The sequence below is a fragment of the Aythya fuligula genome, chromosome 2 (assembly GCF_009819795.1).
Source record: "Aythya fuligula isolate bAytFul2 chromosome 2, bAytFul2.pri, whole genome shotgun sequence".
Lineage (NCBI taxonomy): Eukaryota > Metazoa > Chordata > Aves > Anseriformes > Anatidae > Aythya > Aythya fuligula.
In genome coordinates, this window is record NC_045560.1 from 66,065,642 (window position 1) to 66,081,505 (window position 15,864).

General features: G+C 33.5%; 1 protein-coding gene across 19 annotated transcripts in view; it reads right to left on the reverse strand.

Annotated features, from left to right (window-relative positions):
- Positions 1-15,864, reverse strand: part of CLASP2 (cytoplasmic linker associated protein 2) — a 138,982-nt gene that overhangs the window by 30,366 nt on the left and 92,752 nt on the right. For 8 of the 19 annotated variants that reach the window (XM_032180630.1, XM_032180634.1, XM_032180631.1 and 5 more), the window contains 7 exons: positions 10,939-11,109; positions 9,920-10,027; positions 5,836-5,898; positions 4,997-5,103; positions 2,403-2,426; positions 1,712-1,956; positions 1,015-1,078 (listed from right to left, as the gene is read on the reverse strand). In XM_032180630.1, coding sequence (XP_032036521.1) covers positions 1,015-1,078; positions 1,712-1,956; positions 2,403-2,426; positions 4,997-5,103; positions 5,836-5,898; positions 9,920-10,027; positions 10,939-11,109 — 782 coding nt within the window. The remainder of the gene's footprint in view (positions 1-1,014; positions 1,079-1,711; positions 1,957-2,402; positions 2,427-4,996; positions 5,104-5,835; positions 5,899-9,919; positions 10,028-10,938; positions 11,110-15,864) is intronic. The other 11 variants (XM_032180643.1, XM_032180640.1, XM_032180641.1 and 8 more) reach the window with 4 other exon arrangements.

Genomic DNA, 15,864 nt, shown 5'->3' on the forward strand with positions numbered 1-15,864 from the left:
TTTTTCAGGATTCTGTTGAGAAAAGCCAATAGTTTGGATATAACTACTCTGACTCTAACTTCAATATTTTATCAGTTTTGAAATATGGACATGAAGTGCCATATGTTCTACTCAACATAAAGATAAGGTTTCTTCCATACAAGCCTCTACGTCAAACTAAACATGAAGTTGCCTGTTTTCTACATGGTATCATTTTAACTTTGTTCAACTCCATATTCACTTGCAGTCCTTTTGCTAGGGGAAATTATTGCATTAGATTATATACATATATATCAAGCTGCAACAGTAACCCATCTCCCACAAAAAACTGCAAAATAAAACAAAACAAAGAGCAGTAACTCGGTTAAAAATATTTAAAATGCTTTTAGAAAACAGAAGTTTTCTACATATTCCACTCCTTGTATCATCTGTACTGGGTCTTCACCACTGTAAAATGAATAAATTATTGTATTTTCTTTTAAACACCAGTATACGCTCCATCTTATATTCAATATTATCAATGATGTAAAAAATTATTCAAGTGTCAACTGCCAGCCTTATCTGTGAAACTCGAGGAACACATTATCAGTTAAGACAAAGCAAAATATATACCCTGAAAAAGAAATAAGAAAATATTTGGTACAGTTCAGATTCATCACATATGATTTAGACTACTTTCTTTATGTTTTAAATTATTGCAGCTAGGTGTTTTGTTTCTATTTCAGAGGGAACCACTAGTTACATTGAAATTGCCATTAAAAACACCAAGACTTCCTAAAAAATTACAAATTTTGAGCACAAACTGCTAAACTAATGAAACAAACCTTCACTTTATTTCAATTGTCTTGCAACAAAAGGTGGAAATTATCTTGATCAAAACTGCAAATGAAGTGGTTTCAGATCCGATACCATTAACTGCTTACAGAATACAGTTTGTTAAATTTTTACATGTGCAAGTGCTGCTGACATTTTACTGAAGCTGGTCTTCTGTATGTTTTCAAACTTTTACTGCAAGTAAGGAAAACCTAAACATACCTTACTGTGAGGATCAGCAAACATCCTTGTGAAGATTTCACATAGCCTTTTCAATTCAACACGGCTGTCAAAGTGACAAAATACAATAGTCAACTCTGCTACTACTACTACTGGTACACTAATGCATAGCAATCAGCAAATTCAACCATACTGGATCAAAATCTAGTAAATGAAGTAGAAAAAACACTAAGACAAATAAAAATGTAATGATTTTGTCTAAAATAGACTTTCAACCTAAAAATCTCTCATCAATCTAATTCACATACTAAAACAGAGCAAAGGTCATTTTGAATTCGCATTCCTGACTACTGTAACAGAGGAGGTCATGAAAAAGACATTCTTAGTAGCTAGCCAGTAACAGTTTCTTCTGAATAAATAACCTACTGAATAAGAACTCTGTTATCACTACTAGATGCAACCACTTTGAAAATCTTCTGTGTTGTAAGAACTCTATTGGTTTTCAATTCCCTTTCTTAAGCTAAGCTTTTTAAACAGATTCCATGCCCTAGTAACCAAGAATGGACACCAGTTTCCTCATTTCTCCCCCATTCTTACTCTCAGACTTCCTGAGAGTAAGATACCCTTCTTCCCCTCTTCCCAACTTTCCACATTCCTTAGAACATTAGCCTCCTCTTTTACCTTCCTTGCCTTTCATCAACTTCAAAATAAAGATTTTTCTACTAATACGTTTTCTTACCTTAAAGTTCTCTGGTTCTTTAATAAATTTTGCAGGCCTAGAAGGCCTTCTTTCCTCTCTGACCAGTTGGAGCTAGCACAGCGATTTAGAACTTCAGCCACATCTTCTGTCTGTCTCATATATGTTGGTATGCTTCCATTCCTAGAGCTGTAGGACCTTTCTGAACAGGCACTTGATGCATCACTGTTGGCATCATCATCTGAGTACATCCCGTAAGACTCATATCTTCTTCGCACAGGCTTCTTCTATTGTTCAGAAACACCCCACATTAGTACTGATTTTCAAAGAAATTATACATATACATTTATCAGCAGGAACACCTACACTTTCAATAATCAGTGCAAGCCCTGCACTGACAAATGACTCCAACTGTCCAGCAGTTCAAAGCAAGATAATAAAAACATTTTAACAGGGTAAGGCTTGTGTAGAATTCCAAATACAAAAGCAAAGCAAATGGAAAGAAGACATACATTTGATGAAACGTTCAGCTTAAAGTTTATTTGTAAAAATCCATAAAATTGCATGATAGGATGACAAAAAGGTTGTATTGAAAGTTAGTTATTGCGCTTAACTTTACACATGTAAATGTAAGAATCAGGTCTAAAACCACATTTTCTCATTTTAACTTACTTTGAATCGAACATGTTAATAGTAAAATTAAACTACTGAAGAAGGAAAATAATTTCTATACCTTAGTCCGCATGTCTCCTAAGAGCTGACAGCAGTAAATTATTGAAAAGAAACAGAAATTGAGAACAGGAAGGTAAGGCATAGCAGCACTGTGACTATTAAACTAGCTGCATTGGAAAACATAATCTTTTGCAAATTTGACTCTGCTCTCCATATCTGATTGGTGTATCATACATTATCAATAAAAAGTTTGCTAAGATTCCATTTCCAGGAAAATATTTCATATCATCCTCTTGTTGTTCACAAAGACTTCTCTGTCAAAATCTTTCTCTAATGCAGTAATATCTGAGCATGAAGACTTGACAAGTACAGCCAACTGCTAATCATGAAACTTTCATTTAAACTTTGTATTTCCATATACTGCTCCATCTCTTTATGTTTAGCATCAGTATCTAAAATTTTTAAGTTGTCATTGCAACAATAACTACAGAAATAAGTTTTGAAAATGTCCTACACAATTTAGTTGTGTAATGCAAAGTCCCAAATACTTTAAAAACAAGAACAAGCCAACAAAACTAAACATATGACAAAGGCCAGAGGAAAAACATACTGTTTATCCTAAAATGAAAAACACAAACCACAGCAAAATAACTCTGCCATTCAAACTCTGAAGTTGAAGCAAGTAGTTAAAAATCCAATTCTATTACATGTTCAAAGAAGCAGAAGTAATACTGATCATTTTCCCCTTAATTACCATTTGCACTGGGTTACTTTTGCTGGCTGAATAGCTTAAAGGATACCTCAATACATACTGTTTATGTAAGCTTACTGTCAACAATGCATGTATCCATATATGCATAAGAGAATAAATAAAGGGATAAAAATCACAAGTACCAAAGCAATCCAGAATTTTTGATTTTTATACTGTAGATTATAGCATCCTGACAGATATATTTTAAAAACAGAACTCTGAACAAGGGCTTTAGTCTATGATAAAACAAGAGGTACATCTTCATAACCAGTTTTCCGTCTAAATGGAACCATTTGCACAGGACAACTTGTATATGTAGAGTATTACACGCAACCAGCCGTGATAATACTACAGTAATCTAATTTTGCTCGTCTTGATCCTTCCTAGATTCTAGCTAAAACACATATACCTAAACTAATTTTCCTCTAGCACGTCTATAAGCATCATGCTATTCTGCATCCAGGTAATACAAACAAGTTTCTATGAACAGACCTCATTGCTTCCAAGCAAGGCACATTCAAGTCTCAAGAGCAGTCATTAGAATCATGAGTTTCTCCTCAATTTATTATTAATTTCCTACTATATTCTTCATCAAGCTAAATCTGAATAAGCTATGAAACTCCTGAAAGTACTATAGATACTCATCATGTAACATCAACGTGGATAAATCTTACATAGATTTTTCTAATTGTAGCCAGAAACATTAAATATCCCATAGATTTCTTCTTCAATGCACCCTTAAAAAACAGCAACAACAAAAAAACTACCACAATCTAGAATGAGTTCCAGTTCGGTAACTAGCATTCTAGATCTCTGCTGAAAATGTTTTTCAAGTTCATGCTATCAAAAAGGGTAAACCCCATTGTTCAAACACACCGTGACTTGTGGCCATGACCAAGATTTCACAGATCTCTCTGCCTGTGAAGGCACACAAATTTTAAGCTAATGTGTCAAGACGACAGTATTAGCCAGGAAATCAACAAACTGGCAGACTATGAACATGACCGAGTTCTTCAGATTCTTTTTCCCTTCAAATTGTCTCTCTAAGTCCAATCATACCTGCCTGCACACTTACATTCATTAGAGTCTAATTTGTAGTTTTTTTCCCCACTGATGTTCCAAATAATCTTTCTGTTATAATAGAGCAACAACAAATTCCTTAAAGAATTCTGGAAGCTTTGTAACAGGTACGTATGTATGTATAATGTCATGCAAATAGCAAACAATACATGATAAAAAAGTAGAGAATTCTAAGCATCAATATTTAAAATTATTTGAAGATTTCAGCTTGCTGGTGTCATTATCAGAAAAACAAAATACGTGACGTGCTTCCACTTAGGCTAACTGGGACAGGGAGGTGAAGAAGGAGGTAAAGAGAAACCTTTAAAAAACAGTAACATTAAGACTGAGAATGACATAACTAGCTTGAAATTCTCAGCAACATTTTGAAAACAGAAACCAAACCTTGTTATGTTATCAGAACAACTTTAAATGGAATTCCAGTGTACTTTTAGCTCTCATCATCCCCAGCTCTGAGAAGCCTACCAACTTCAACATATACAGAAGTTTGTGTAGCTGTTGTGGGATACTGCTCATTAGGGCTTCCTGCGCAAGTGGCTCCTTAAGCTACTCCAATAGAACAGCCCAAGACCATTTCCTGCCTGCCATGGAAAAGTCATGTTTCTCAAAAGGCTTTTCTAAGACTAGATGGAAGAAAAATTTTTGTATGGAACAAAAATTCCAATACTTAGCATCTCTAGCAATTCTGTTTCTTCCCCTCCCTCCTCCCCCCATCCCACACACTTAAAGGCAATAAAATAACAAAGTTCTTTTGTATGCTTCAGCATACAGACACCAATTACTTTAACAGTGTATCCTACACAAGATAAGTGCAAGATTCTTACCAAGGCATCTGCTACTGCCTCTTCCACATCAGAACCTGTGTTCAGAACTCGCATAGCACTAACTGATGATGACAATCTACTCGACTGACTAATTCCAAAGCTGGTACCTGTTATAACAATAACAAAAATGAATATATAAACATTTCAGTTAGAATTGGAACATAGAATATTAACACCACATTCACTTAAAAAAAAAAAAAAAACAAAACCAAAAAAAAAAAAAAACCCAAGCAGAAGAAAAGCATTTGGTTTATGCTTCTATTAATTATGTATAGGCTAAAATACTAGCTATTTTAATTCTGCACCCCTAAAGATATCAGCAAAATGTATGAATGAAATAAAGACCAAGAGTCATACATGAAGATTCTATTCCAATATCACAGAAGCAAAAACATGACAAGCCAGTCGTTTTAACTAAAATAATCTGGTGCTGGCCGTTTTGGTATTTTTTGTTTGTTGAACATCTTCATTTTGGGTTTTTATTTTCATTTAAAAAGAAAGCAATTACAATAGAGAGGCTACAAAGAATACTGATTAGAAAACTACATGCACAAAGAATGCTCTACAAATACTGAAAAAAAAAAAATGGAAAACTAGAAATCCTGCAAGTAAAAATAAAGCGATTGTTGTTAGGGAAGAAAAGAATTAACATTGGGTCATGGAGGTGGAGAGAAAATCTAGCAGCACATATACATCTATCTGGATTATTAAAACCACAGAACTCAAATTAATGTAAATTATATACTTTTTAAAACTGAACTTTGAACATAACCAAGTGGGTGGGGAAAAAACATCCAGGATGACCGCACAGATGATAGCAAAATGTACTCATCCTTCACCTGTAGCCCCATAAACATCAGGAGTGTAGAGGGCACCAGTGGATCTGGAGTGATGTCTGGAAGCTGCAATAACAGGATCATATAAAACCCTATCTATTACCATGGAATCAAAGTGCTGCAATACTTGCTTAAAAGAACAAAAGAGTATTTTTCAAATATATTCAGCTTTAGAACAAGAAACTGAGCATTACACAGAAGGAAAGAAAGCTTCAGAAAAGTTCTTCAATTATGTAGTACAGATAAATTTATGTATGTTGGACATTCCATGCATTTTTTAAATGATTCAAAGCAGATCAAAAGTATGTTCAAGTTCAAAGGAAAAAAATGTGTAGGTACACACTCACACACACACACTTATCAGATTCCTCAGAAATACCTAAAAAGTTCCACTGATATCGTTTTTCCATTGCAGAATTAACTCAATTCTACATGTTCAAGTTAGAGAGAGAGAACTCATATATCAAACAATGTAATCCACAATGAGTGACTACCACACAAACTTGCTGGCAGTTGACAATTGGTACTAGCTTGAGTTCTTGCATATGTGCAGATAAGCCAACCTCAGCTAAAAATCACCAATTTGCAGATGAAAGTTAAAATGATTCAATTTTAATTAAAATTTTAAATGTAATGTAATTAACATTTCACATTTGTTTTCTTTTAAGTAAAATGTGAAATTGAAATGTTAGTTAGTATGGCTCATGACAATTCTTTGAAGTTATGGAAAGTTGGAATCAAAGATCCTTAACTTCTGAATACAACCAAGAACCCTTTTTCTTCTGACACTTGAATAAAAATGGCCTTTTACGGATTCTAAAAAAGTTGAATCACTATTGCTAGTGTTTTTTCTTAAACCAAGCAAAATTAACGTTTTTAAACAAGCCATCTTCTTTATTCAGTTCACTTAAGTTAGAACTTCACAATCACAAATTAAATTTGCTTTGCAAACTTTAATAGAATTCAAGTGTCCAACCAAAATGACACAAACCCCAGATATAACAATTTAATAAAGAACTGTAAATGCAAATATTTTATGCCTTCTGGATACATAAAGTAGTGAAAATAGAAACCAGGAATTAAATGAATCATCCTTTACTCTGATTAACATACACAATTTAATAAAAGTCTCTGATTTGAATCAGAAAACCCTGACACGGACCAAATCACATCTGGGAAAGCACATACTTTTAATTTGAGTGAACTACAAATTGATTCTGAGCCGTGTAAAGGTCCCACAAACAACACTGCTTTTTTCTCTTTAAGTTCCCAGCTTCTTATATAAAAGTATAGAAGTGTATCTTATGCCAAGCTAAGCCTGCATGCAGTTGTTTAGCTGGGGAACTTCATTTTGCAAATAACACTTTATAGAGTACTTGGTTCTTTAAAACATACATCTCAGCATGGAAAAGGAGACAGGACAGAGCATATAAAAACAAATGCATCAGGACTGATAGAGTTTGAAGTACAAGCAACAATGGGATAAACCTTTCCCTTATTTTCCCATCAACAAGCTCTGAAAATAAAAGGTACAATTAAAAAATAATAAGCAAATAATTCAAGATGATCTTGTCTCCATACGCATTTGAATTATGCTAGGCAAATATCTAAGACATTGCTATGAAGCACTACTGGATCAAATTATCTCTTTCCAAAGAAAATTTTCAAGAATACTCTTTGTACCTCTCAAACACCAGAAACTGTGGAAGTATTTACTTTTAAATTTTATTTTAAGATGAACCAATAATAGGACTCAAAATAACAGTTTATTTCTTGACTACAATATCGAATTTTTACTGGCCTGGTGTTTAATATCTGCCAGATGTATGAGAAAACTGGTACTTCCATATAAATTACCAATTCCTTGCTTCTCACGAGTGGCTGTTATCTCTCACTTTGTAGTCCTATATTAAGATGTGAGATTATAGAAACACTTCAGACAGAAAAGCAACTAGATAACAATGCTCCAAAGGGCTTATCATTTCTAATAAAAAAAATTCTCAGAGAAACAGACAATACAGGTGACATTTCCCCCCCTCCAATTCTACATGCAACTGTTTCCAGCTACAGATACTGAGTTGAATTTGCTTTATTTCATCTTCTACTTGTACTCTTGAAAATAATTTTTTCTTTAATAGAAATCAATAATATCTCATAAGACAAAACCAGTCCAACGAAACACTGAATTAAATTTGAAAACCATCAAATAGATAGAATCATTTATTCCAGATATAGCTTATTTTATTTTGAGCTCTGAACTCATATAGTTACTCCTTTGTATTCTCTATGTTATCAGACAATTCAACATATTGTATTTGTACAAGTACCTGTTCTGATATCTAACACAAAAATAAAATTCCATCTATAAAAATAAAATCTCAAGTAGCATCCATCCCAATGACCCATTTGCTAACACTATTATGTTTGATACAGATTTATTTATTTATTAATGGTATTTGATCAGAAAAATCAAATGTAAATCTGATGTCACATGCATGAAATTGAATTCAAGCTGTAGGGTAGCAAAAGTAGCAAGGAAAGATCCAGGAAAATCTTGTTTCTGAAGGAAGAGAAGCATGTGTTCTGCACTACAGTCCAGCAGCTGTGCTTTAGTAAAAGATAGATTTGTTAATGGATCCTGCAAAACATCTACTTTTAATTGAATTTCCCAATTACATAGCATCTGGGTAAATCAGCATTAGTTCTTGAAACAGCCTTCATTCAATTAACCCATGCTTTTCCAGTGAAACTATGGCTGACAGGAAGCATGCTGCCTTTACATACAGACATCCAATGCTAATTAAGAGGACAGTCAGGTGCTTAAATTTGAGATAAAAACCTAAGATTCACTTGGTTCAGAATAAAGACTGGATTCGTTACACCCTAAACCGCAAACTACACTTGAAAAAAAGGATTCATATTTAAGATTAAATGAAAGGTAACATCAATAAGAAAAAAAAATCAGTTTTGGAAATAGAGTTCTGTATTACTGTAACAATAAAAAAAAAAAATCTAGCACTTAAAATACTTTTATCAAAAGTTTGCTATGAATTTTGCAGCAACCTGGACAAAAATACATGGAGATGAGAGGTTTCCCTAATCTTTAGTCAGAAGCATGTTAAAACAATTACAAGTGAACTTTCCCATGCCTATTCATGTTTCAGAAATGGACACCAGCATGACAGGTCTACAAAACCTTTCAAGTATCAGGCCAATAAACTGAAGCACTTAACTGTAAATAAAACTTTTGCTTACAGCAGCTCTAGGAATGAGGACCAACAATAGCTATATTGTGTGCATGAATATTAAAAGTTTTCAAGTCCTCTTTTCTTCCCTATATAGCAACATGGTTCAATTACTTAGCACTTTTTCTACTCTGATTAAAAATAGACTGCAGAACTGTACTTTGGTTCATCTGCTTGGATAAGGACTTCACTACTTGCCCTGTTCATTTTTAGGAAACTAAAAGGAGCCTTAGAACACTACTCTTCAGCAGAGTGGTCCCTTACCTGCATCACTACATTTACTCACTCAGCAAAATAAAGTGTAATTTTAATTTTTCCCCTACAGAATACTGTGATGATAGTATTGCTAAGACAACATAAAATGAAGCAGATTTTCTTCATATGCACCAAGACAGTTCATTGACTAGGGAGTAGTTTTGAGCATTAACAGATCCTACTTGTTGATGCAGGGAAAGGTGGAAGATGACAGCCAAATTGTATTCTAGTTGGTCAAGTCCTTTAACTGTATCCAAACAATAAATACTCTAACAAAGAGAAACAATTTCAAAAAACTTTCCAAAAGCAGAAATGGCCTTTCAAAAAAAACCTAGGTGCTACAAATCACACATCTTTCCAAGCTCTTTGATTTAAGGTAAGGCTAATACCAGCAAAGCATTTAATTTTGAGGTGTACAACCCATTCACACATCGGTCAATTCTCCATCAAAGTAAATGGTGAGCGAGCCAAAAGAATGGAAAATCATGGTGGCCCGCTACAGGCTAATGGAGGAGGCATGGATTCATTAGGTGCAAATAATGAAGTGCAAAGGCAGCCATGCACAACAAGGGGCTCTGAGTACTTACCAAGGGGTGGAAAAGAGCGGACAGGGCTTGTGTCCCTGCTACTTTCACGGCTGGCCTCCCGACTGCACCCCTGACTCACACTAGGCCGAGGAATGCGGCTGCCTCGTGCTAGTATGATTCAGGGTACAGACAAACAGCAGCACAGAAGGGAGAAGACATAAGAAAAGTTGCAGTTTTAATGCAATTCTGTTTTCCAGAAAGATCAAAGATGTATTTCTAAGAAAAGGCACTTATGATTATGTTGCATTTAGGTATTAACTGTTTCCACACACTTTCTTAATTGTGCTAAATTAACATTAAGCATAGCCACTTCAATTAAACTATTTCTTTGTACAGCTAAAAAAGTGGATTTACTAACTCTTTACAGAATGGTTGAAACACCTCAAAAAAGTCAGAGTAAATAAGCAATAAAAAATAATCCAATCATCAGTAACGCAAATGAAAACTTCAGCTTTCTTAAGATGAAAAATGTAAAGACATTATAGCTGGGGTAAAAAAAAAAAAAAAAAAAAAAAAAAGATAAAAATAAAGAACAGCAGCAATACCTCCAAAATCAAAAAATGTTTTTCAATAAAGTGTATTAAAGTGCAATCAGGCTATACTGTGAGAGTTAGGAAGCATGACATTAATTTTTGTACCATGAAAGTATATACACATGCACACATATCCAGAGGACACAGAAGTTGTAAAGAAAATCTTTTCAAAATGGTAGCACTTTCATTTAGAGGATGTGATACTTTGGGGAGAGGGAATTAAGAAGAAAGGAGACGAAAGAGAGAAGGAAGAAATTGAGGAGAAAGAGAATAACTACTGCATTTTGACAGCACAAAACTCTCAGCTTAAATTCTAAAAACTGTCTTGTGTATCAATTACTAGTCTCAGCATCCATGCATGTTTTACGTTTTTGTCTATATGTATTCTAATTTTACCAACTACCAGTAATTAAATGCAAGCTGTAGTTATCTAGCACGTAAAGCAAAAAGGTCTATGAAGAAAACAAGTTATTTATCAATTCTTACCTACTGACAATCGAGAAGGACTAGCTTCTCTACTGCATCCCTGACTTCGTGGGATTTTGCTTCTTTTTTGTGCGGTTGCAGGATTCACTAACACTCTCTGAACCCCTGTGTTCATAGTAGAAAGTGTGGTTGTTGTCAAAACTCTTCCAGGAGATCCAGATCTACTGCCAGCTGAAGGTAAAATGAATGAATGTAAGTAACAGCATAAAAGATAAAAAATAAACAAACACCCAAGATTTAAAACAAACAAACAAACAAAAACAAAACACACATTAGCAGGGAAGTGGTGGTATACTGAAATGGTCTGACAAAACTTACAAGGTAAAAATGTGAAATATAAAATCCTGGTCCCCCTGGACAAATTCTTATAGCACTACATACAAAGTCGATACAATTATCAATACAAAGAAACATTTGGTGTGGTATTTAGCAATTGGTATACTCAAAAAACCACAAACATTATTTTCCATTTTTGTTAATAGTTCCAATGTCCCTGACATGTACATTGGTGTATTTTTATTTTATTTTTTTTTAAGTTGCATGGTCTCACTAGTCACATTTTCTATTAAAAATAAAAAAGAACATCTAGAAGGCTAAAGGGAACAACTTTAAACCAGTGACTTCATCATTATTCCAGCTTTTCCAATACCAACAATACTTAAATAAAAATAGGTATAATTTTCTTAACATATAAGCTTTTCTTCCATGCTTCTTAAAAGCATGTGTTCTTCAAGCACTACTCTTTGAGAAGCTAACTAAAATGTCCCTGAAGACAATTGAAATATTCACATTGATTTCTGTGGAGGTTACTCCACAAATTCAAAGAAGACTGTTAACTAAGCTAAAACAAGCTAAAAAAAAATGATCAAGACATTCTATTTAAGCACTTGTGTTTTGTTGTTGTTTTTTTTTTTTTTTTATAGCTTACAGTTTATCAAAATTGTACATTCTGAAGTACTGTAATTATTTACTTCAACATAGCATACCCACTATGAGAAACTGGTCAATGACCCCTAAGTTATCTCCATCCTTTGGTATTTCAGTTGCAGAAAATGTCAGTTCTAAGCCCTAACAAACAATCCATTCTTCTTTGACCAATTTATACAACAAGTTGATATAAATGTGCTCATATATCCAGCTGTGGTATTTAAGAAGTCTGACCAAATAGACATATCAAAACGTAATTTTAGCCGAAGTTTAATTACATACAAACATTCCATTCAACTTTTAAAAATAATCACATAACCCAACCATATGACTACAGCTATGCTATCAAATCTGTAATCTTAACATGCAACAATATCAAGTAAATTTCACAGATACTTCCTATGAGGCATGTTTTAAAAAAAAAGTACAAGTTCGTTAAAGCTTAACTATATGGGAAATGAAACAAAATCCCAAACAAAACAAAACATATGCTGGGTGGAAGTGAGAAAAATAGAACAAGATACCATGCATATACTTTCAGATTCATTGTTTGAATTCAAACTCAATGTGGTTATTTAGCAAAATGTCCTTTTCCAAGCTATGGACCTATTCAGCAGAAACGATAAATAAAGTTTTATACAGCCTGAGAAAATCAAGCATAGCTTCTATACTGAACAACAACAACAACAAAAAAACTCTAAAATTGCCATGGTCTGCAAAAGTTAAGGGTCTGGCAGTTTCTTTATGAAACTTGAACTTCAAACTATTATGCCTTCTTCTCGCTCACCAATATTTATCTCTAAACCAATAAAACCGTTAGATAAAGTTTCCACTGTCCCAGAGATTTTTAGAAGATTTTCTTTGATAGGTCAGAAACTTGAAAACTTGCTCTTGTCAAAATATACTGATGGAAAGCAAATTTTCATTATTCCACCTTTTGTTTAAAATCTGACTTGCAAAGTGTACCACTACTTCCTACGTAAACCAAATACAGCTGAAACATATGAAAACACATGAAAATAACCTGAAAACATTATTCTAACAACAACTGCATTGGCATACTGTTGTCAATGTTACCATCAGCAGTGGATCTAAAAAAACTAAAGCTAACTGAAAAAAGCACAGCTTCTAAAATGGAATTACAAAATGACAAAACCCTTCCAACCCTACTGCATCCTAAATAAAAATTGCATCACATTAGATAAGAGCAGCATATGGAAAAAAGCAAGCAAGAATTTCTGCTGAATAGGGTCCTTAAAATGAGATACATAAAACAGGTGATCAAACAATGATTTATACACAAATTCTGTAGACTCTTACCACCAATGGGGTTAGCAGACTGTGATCCTGAACAAGTGTAAAGGCAGGATTAGGGTAGGGGTTTATAATCCATGAAGAGGGAGGGAGCACAGCAGATTTTAAAATGGATGGCAAATGGAAATAAGAAAGCTTTAGTCATTTCAGAAAGGAAAAAAAGCCGCAAGGGGGTTATGCTAAAGCAGTGCTTTTAAGTAGCTTCCACAACTGAAGAACTAAGCTCAGATGCTATGTACAAAGCAGATGAAGCAAAGCTGCACAAGCAAATTACAATTCTTCAGCTTTCTAATCAATAACTGGGTAATACTGAAGAATTACATTTCAATTAAACATGAAAATGTAGCCTTCAAGTTACTTTAAAAGAATACTAAGTTGCCAAAGAAGTTCAAAAAATTCAACCGCTGAACAAAAAATACACAACAAGGCCAAAACATATTTTTAAGACAGACAGTAAAAGAGCTGAGTTACAAGTGATGTTGATGACAAAAAAAAAAAAAAAAACTTTCACAATGGCACATCTGAAAAAGACTTGCATATAATTCTGGGTTTTCCTCTCTCATAATTTATTTGATGTCTAAAAGAAAGAATGTTTCCGTTCAGAAATTTCATTCTTTTTCTGAATGAAGACTGTAATAAAATTTTAGCATGCCTTGCTGAACTACCTGGCAAGCAAACAGAAAAGAGGAAGGAAAAAATTGAACAATTTTTTCCATGGATAAAGTTAAAATTATGGAATACATATTGTATGCACATTTATTTTCTGCTACAAAAGTATTTTCTGCAAATCATTCTGATTTGCAACTCTTTCACTTAATGACCTTTGAACAAAAACACAGAATAGTTTTAACCCTAATTTTATATAAGGGTCTGTATGACAGTAGCTTTTTGTTTGTTTAAGAAATATAAGCTTAAATCTAATATGAAACTGTTCTCCTACTATAAGTAGAGGAGAAAAAATAATCCCGTGTGTGTGTATGGAACCTTCATGAATCTTGCTCCCCAAAATGCCGTGAAATTTTTCATTTATATAAAGAAGCAACACCCAAACAGCAGGTATACAGTGCCTGACAATTCTCCTCACCTGTCCATTCATATTTGCCCTGTTTATCTTCCTTAAAACATCTCAGAATTTTGTTCTCCCCCACTTACAGGTTATAATGAGCTAAACTGAAGGCATCCGTTCTGAACAGAAGTAGTGACAAAATGCTCTGAATTAAAAGAGCTCTATTCATATATTTAACTTTACACCATCTATGTAGACACACACACACCTAGTTATTTCAGTTATTTCAATATCAATTCAGCTTGTGGAAAAATGAATTTTCTAAAAAAAAAAAAAAAAAAAAAAAGTTGCTTCCCTGACCATATAGTTAGTTTAATGTGACACGACATTTAAATAGTAACCTAAAACTTCTCATATGATAAATGTAACATCTGCTCCCACCAACAGTTTATTAAATACCTTAAGAATTTATCAAATTTCTTCAAACTACAAGTATATTTTCAAAAAGCTTATTTCCCATCTTTCTTAATCCTAACAAAAAGAGCATTGCAGGTATTGCTCACTACTTTTCCTAATGGGATTTAATAAGACTTCCACCCTTGGTCCCTACATTATTAATTCAAATATTCTTTGCCTATGATATGGTTTAGTTATCTTAATACTGAAATAAAATAAGTCTTTCACAACCTTTGTCACAGATAATAACTAAGTTTTATTTTCAAGCTCTCATCCTACAAACAATCGTGGGATTAGATAACTGTGCAGAAGTTTACTTAAGGAGAATTTCTGTTACTGAAATTTGTTATGTTGTTTTATACTTAATAGTTCAGATTTTCTGAAAATTGTATTTCACAAAAAATGCAAGCATTGGAACAGATTTAATCCAACTGTAATTTATGGAAAACGAAGTCTATAATGCAAAACTGAATGGGAAGTACTCTAACATAAACATTTCTGCCATTAAACACAGAATTAAGGGGGTTTATTAAAGTAAAGTTGATATGGTTAGTCATGGCAAAAATAATAACAAAATTCAAAGCCCACATAACTTACTAGCTTTATAACATTTGTCTTGTCAAACTATAGGATTGGTTAATTTACTTAAATTTTATCATTAGTTTCTTTTTCTTTCATTAATTACATTGCATTTCATTTAATTAAAAGATGCTCAATGCATTTCACTAAATGAGATGAAGGAAGTCTGAAAACTACAGGTAGGTTAGTCAGAAGACATCTGCTGCAGACATCAGATAACATGAACAGATTACTATAGGTCAGCCAGCACCAAAGAATGTGAAGCAGTCAGGTCTTTTTAATTAACAACAGACTGCTCAACTAGATCAGAAATTTTGCATTTGGTTTGGTTTCTAAGCACACACAGAAAACTGTTGTGGATCAGCTGATGTACAGTATGGTGTTTGTTTCAAACTTCTGATTTCAATGCAAGCTAAAGAATTAATAATAATAATGATCATAATCATGAAGTCAGGGTTTAGTGTTTTTTACTCCAAAGAAGAACTAAGTATAGGTAATCTCTGCAATACCAAAAATGAGTATACACCCAAGAGCTAGAGCCTAGCCTAAAATAAAAACTGGCATTTCTGGCTGAATAAGTAAGACTTTTTTGAAAAATGAAAGATTAGGTTTTAAAGCTAACATTGAAGGCACCATTCAGCCTA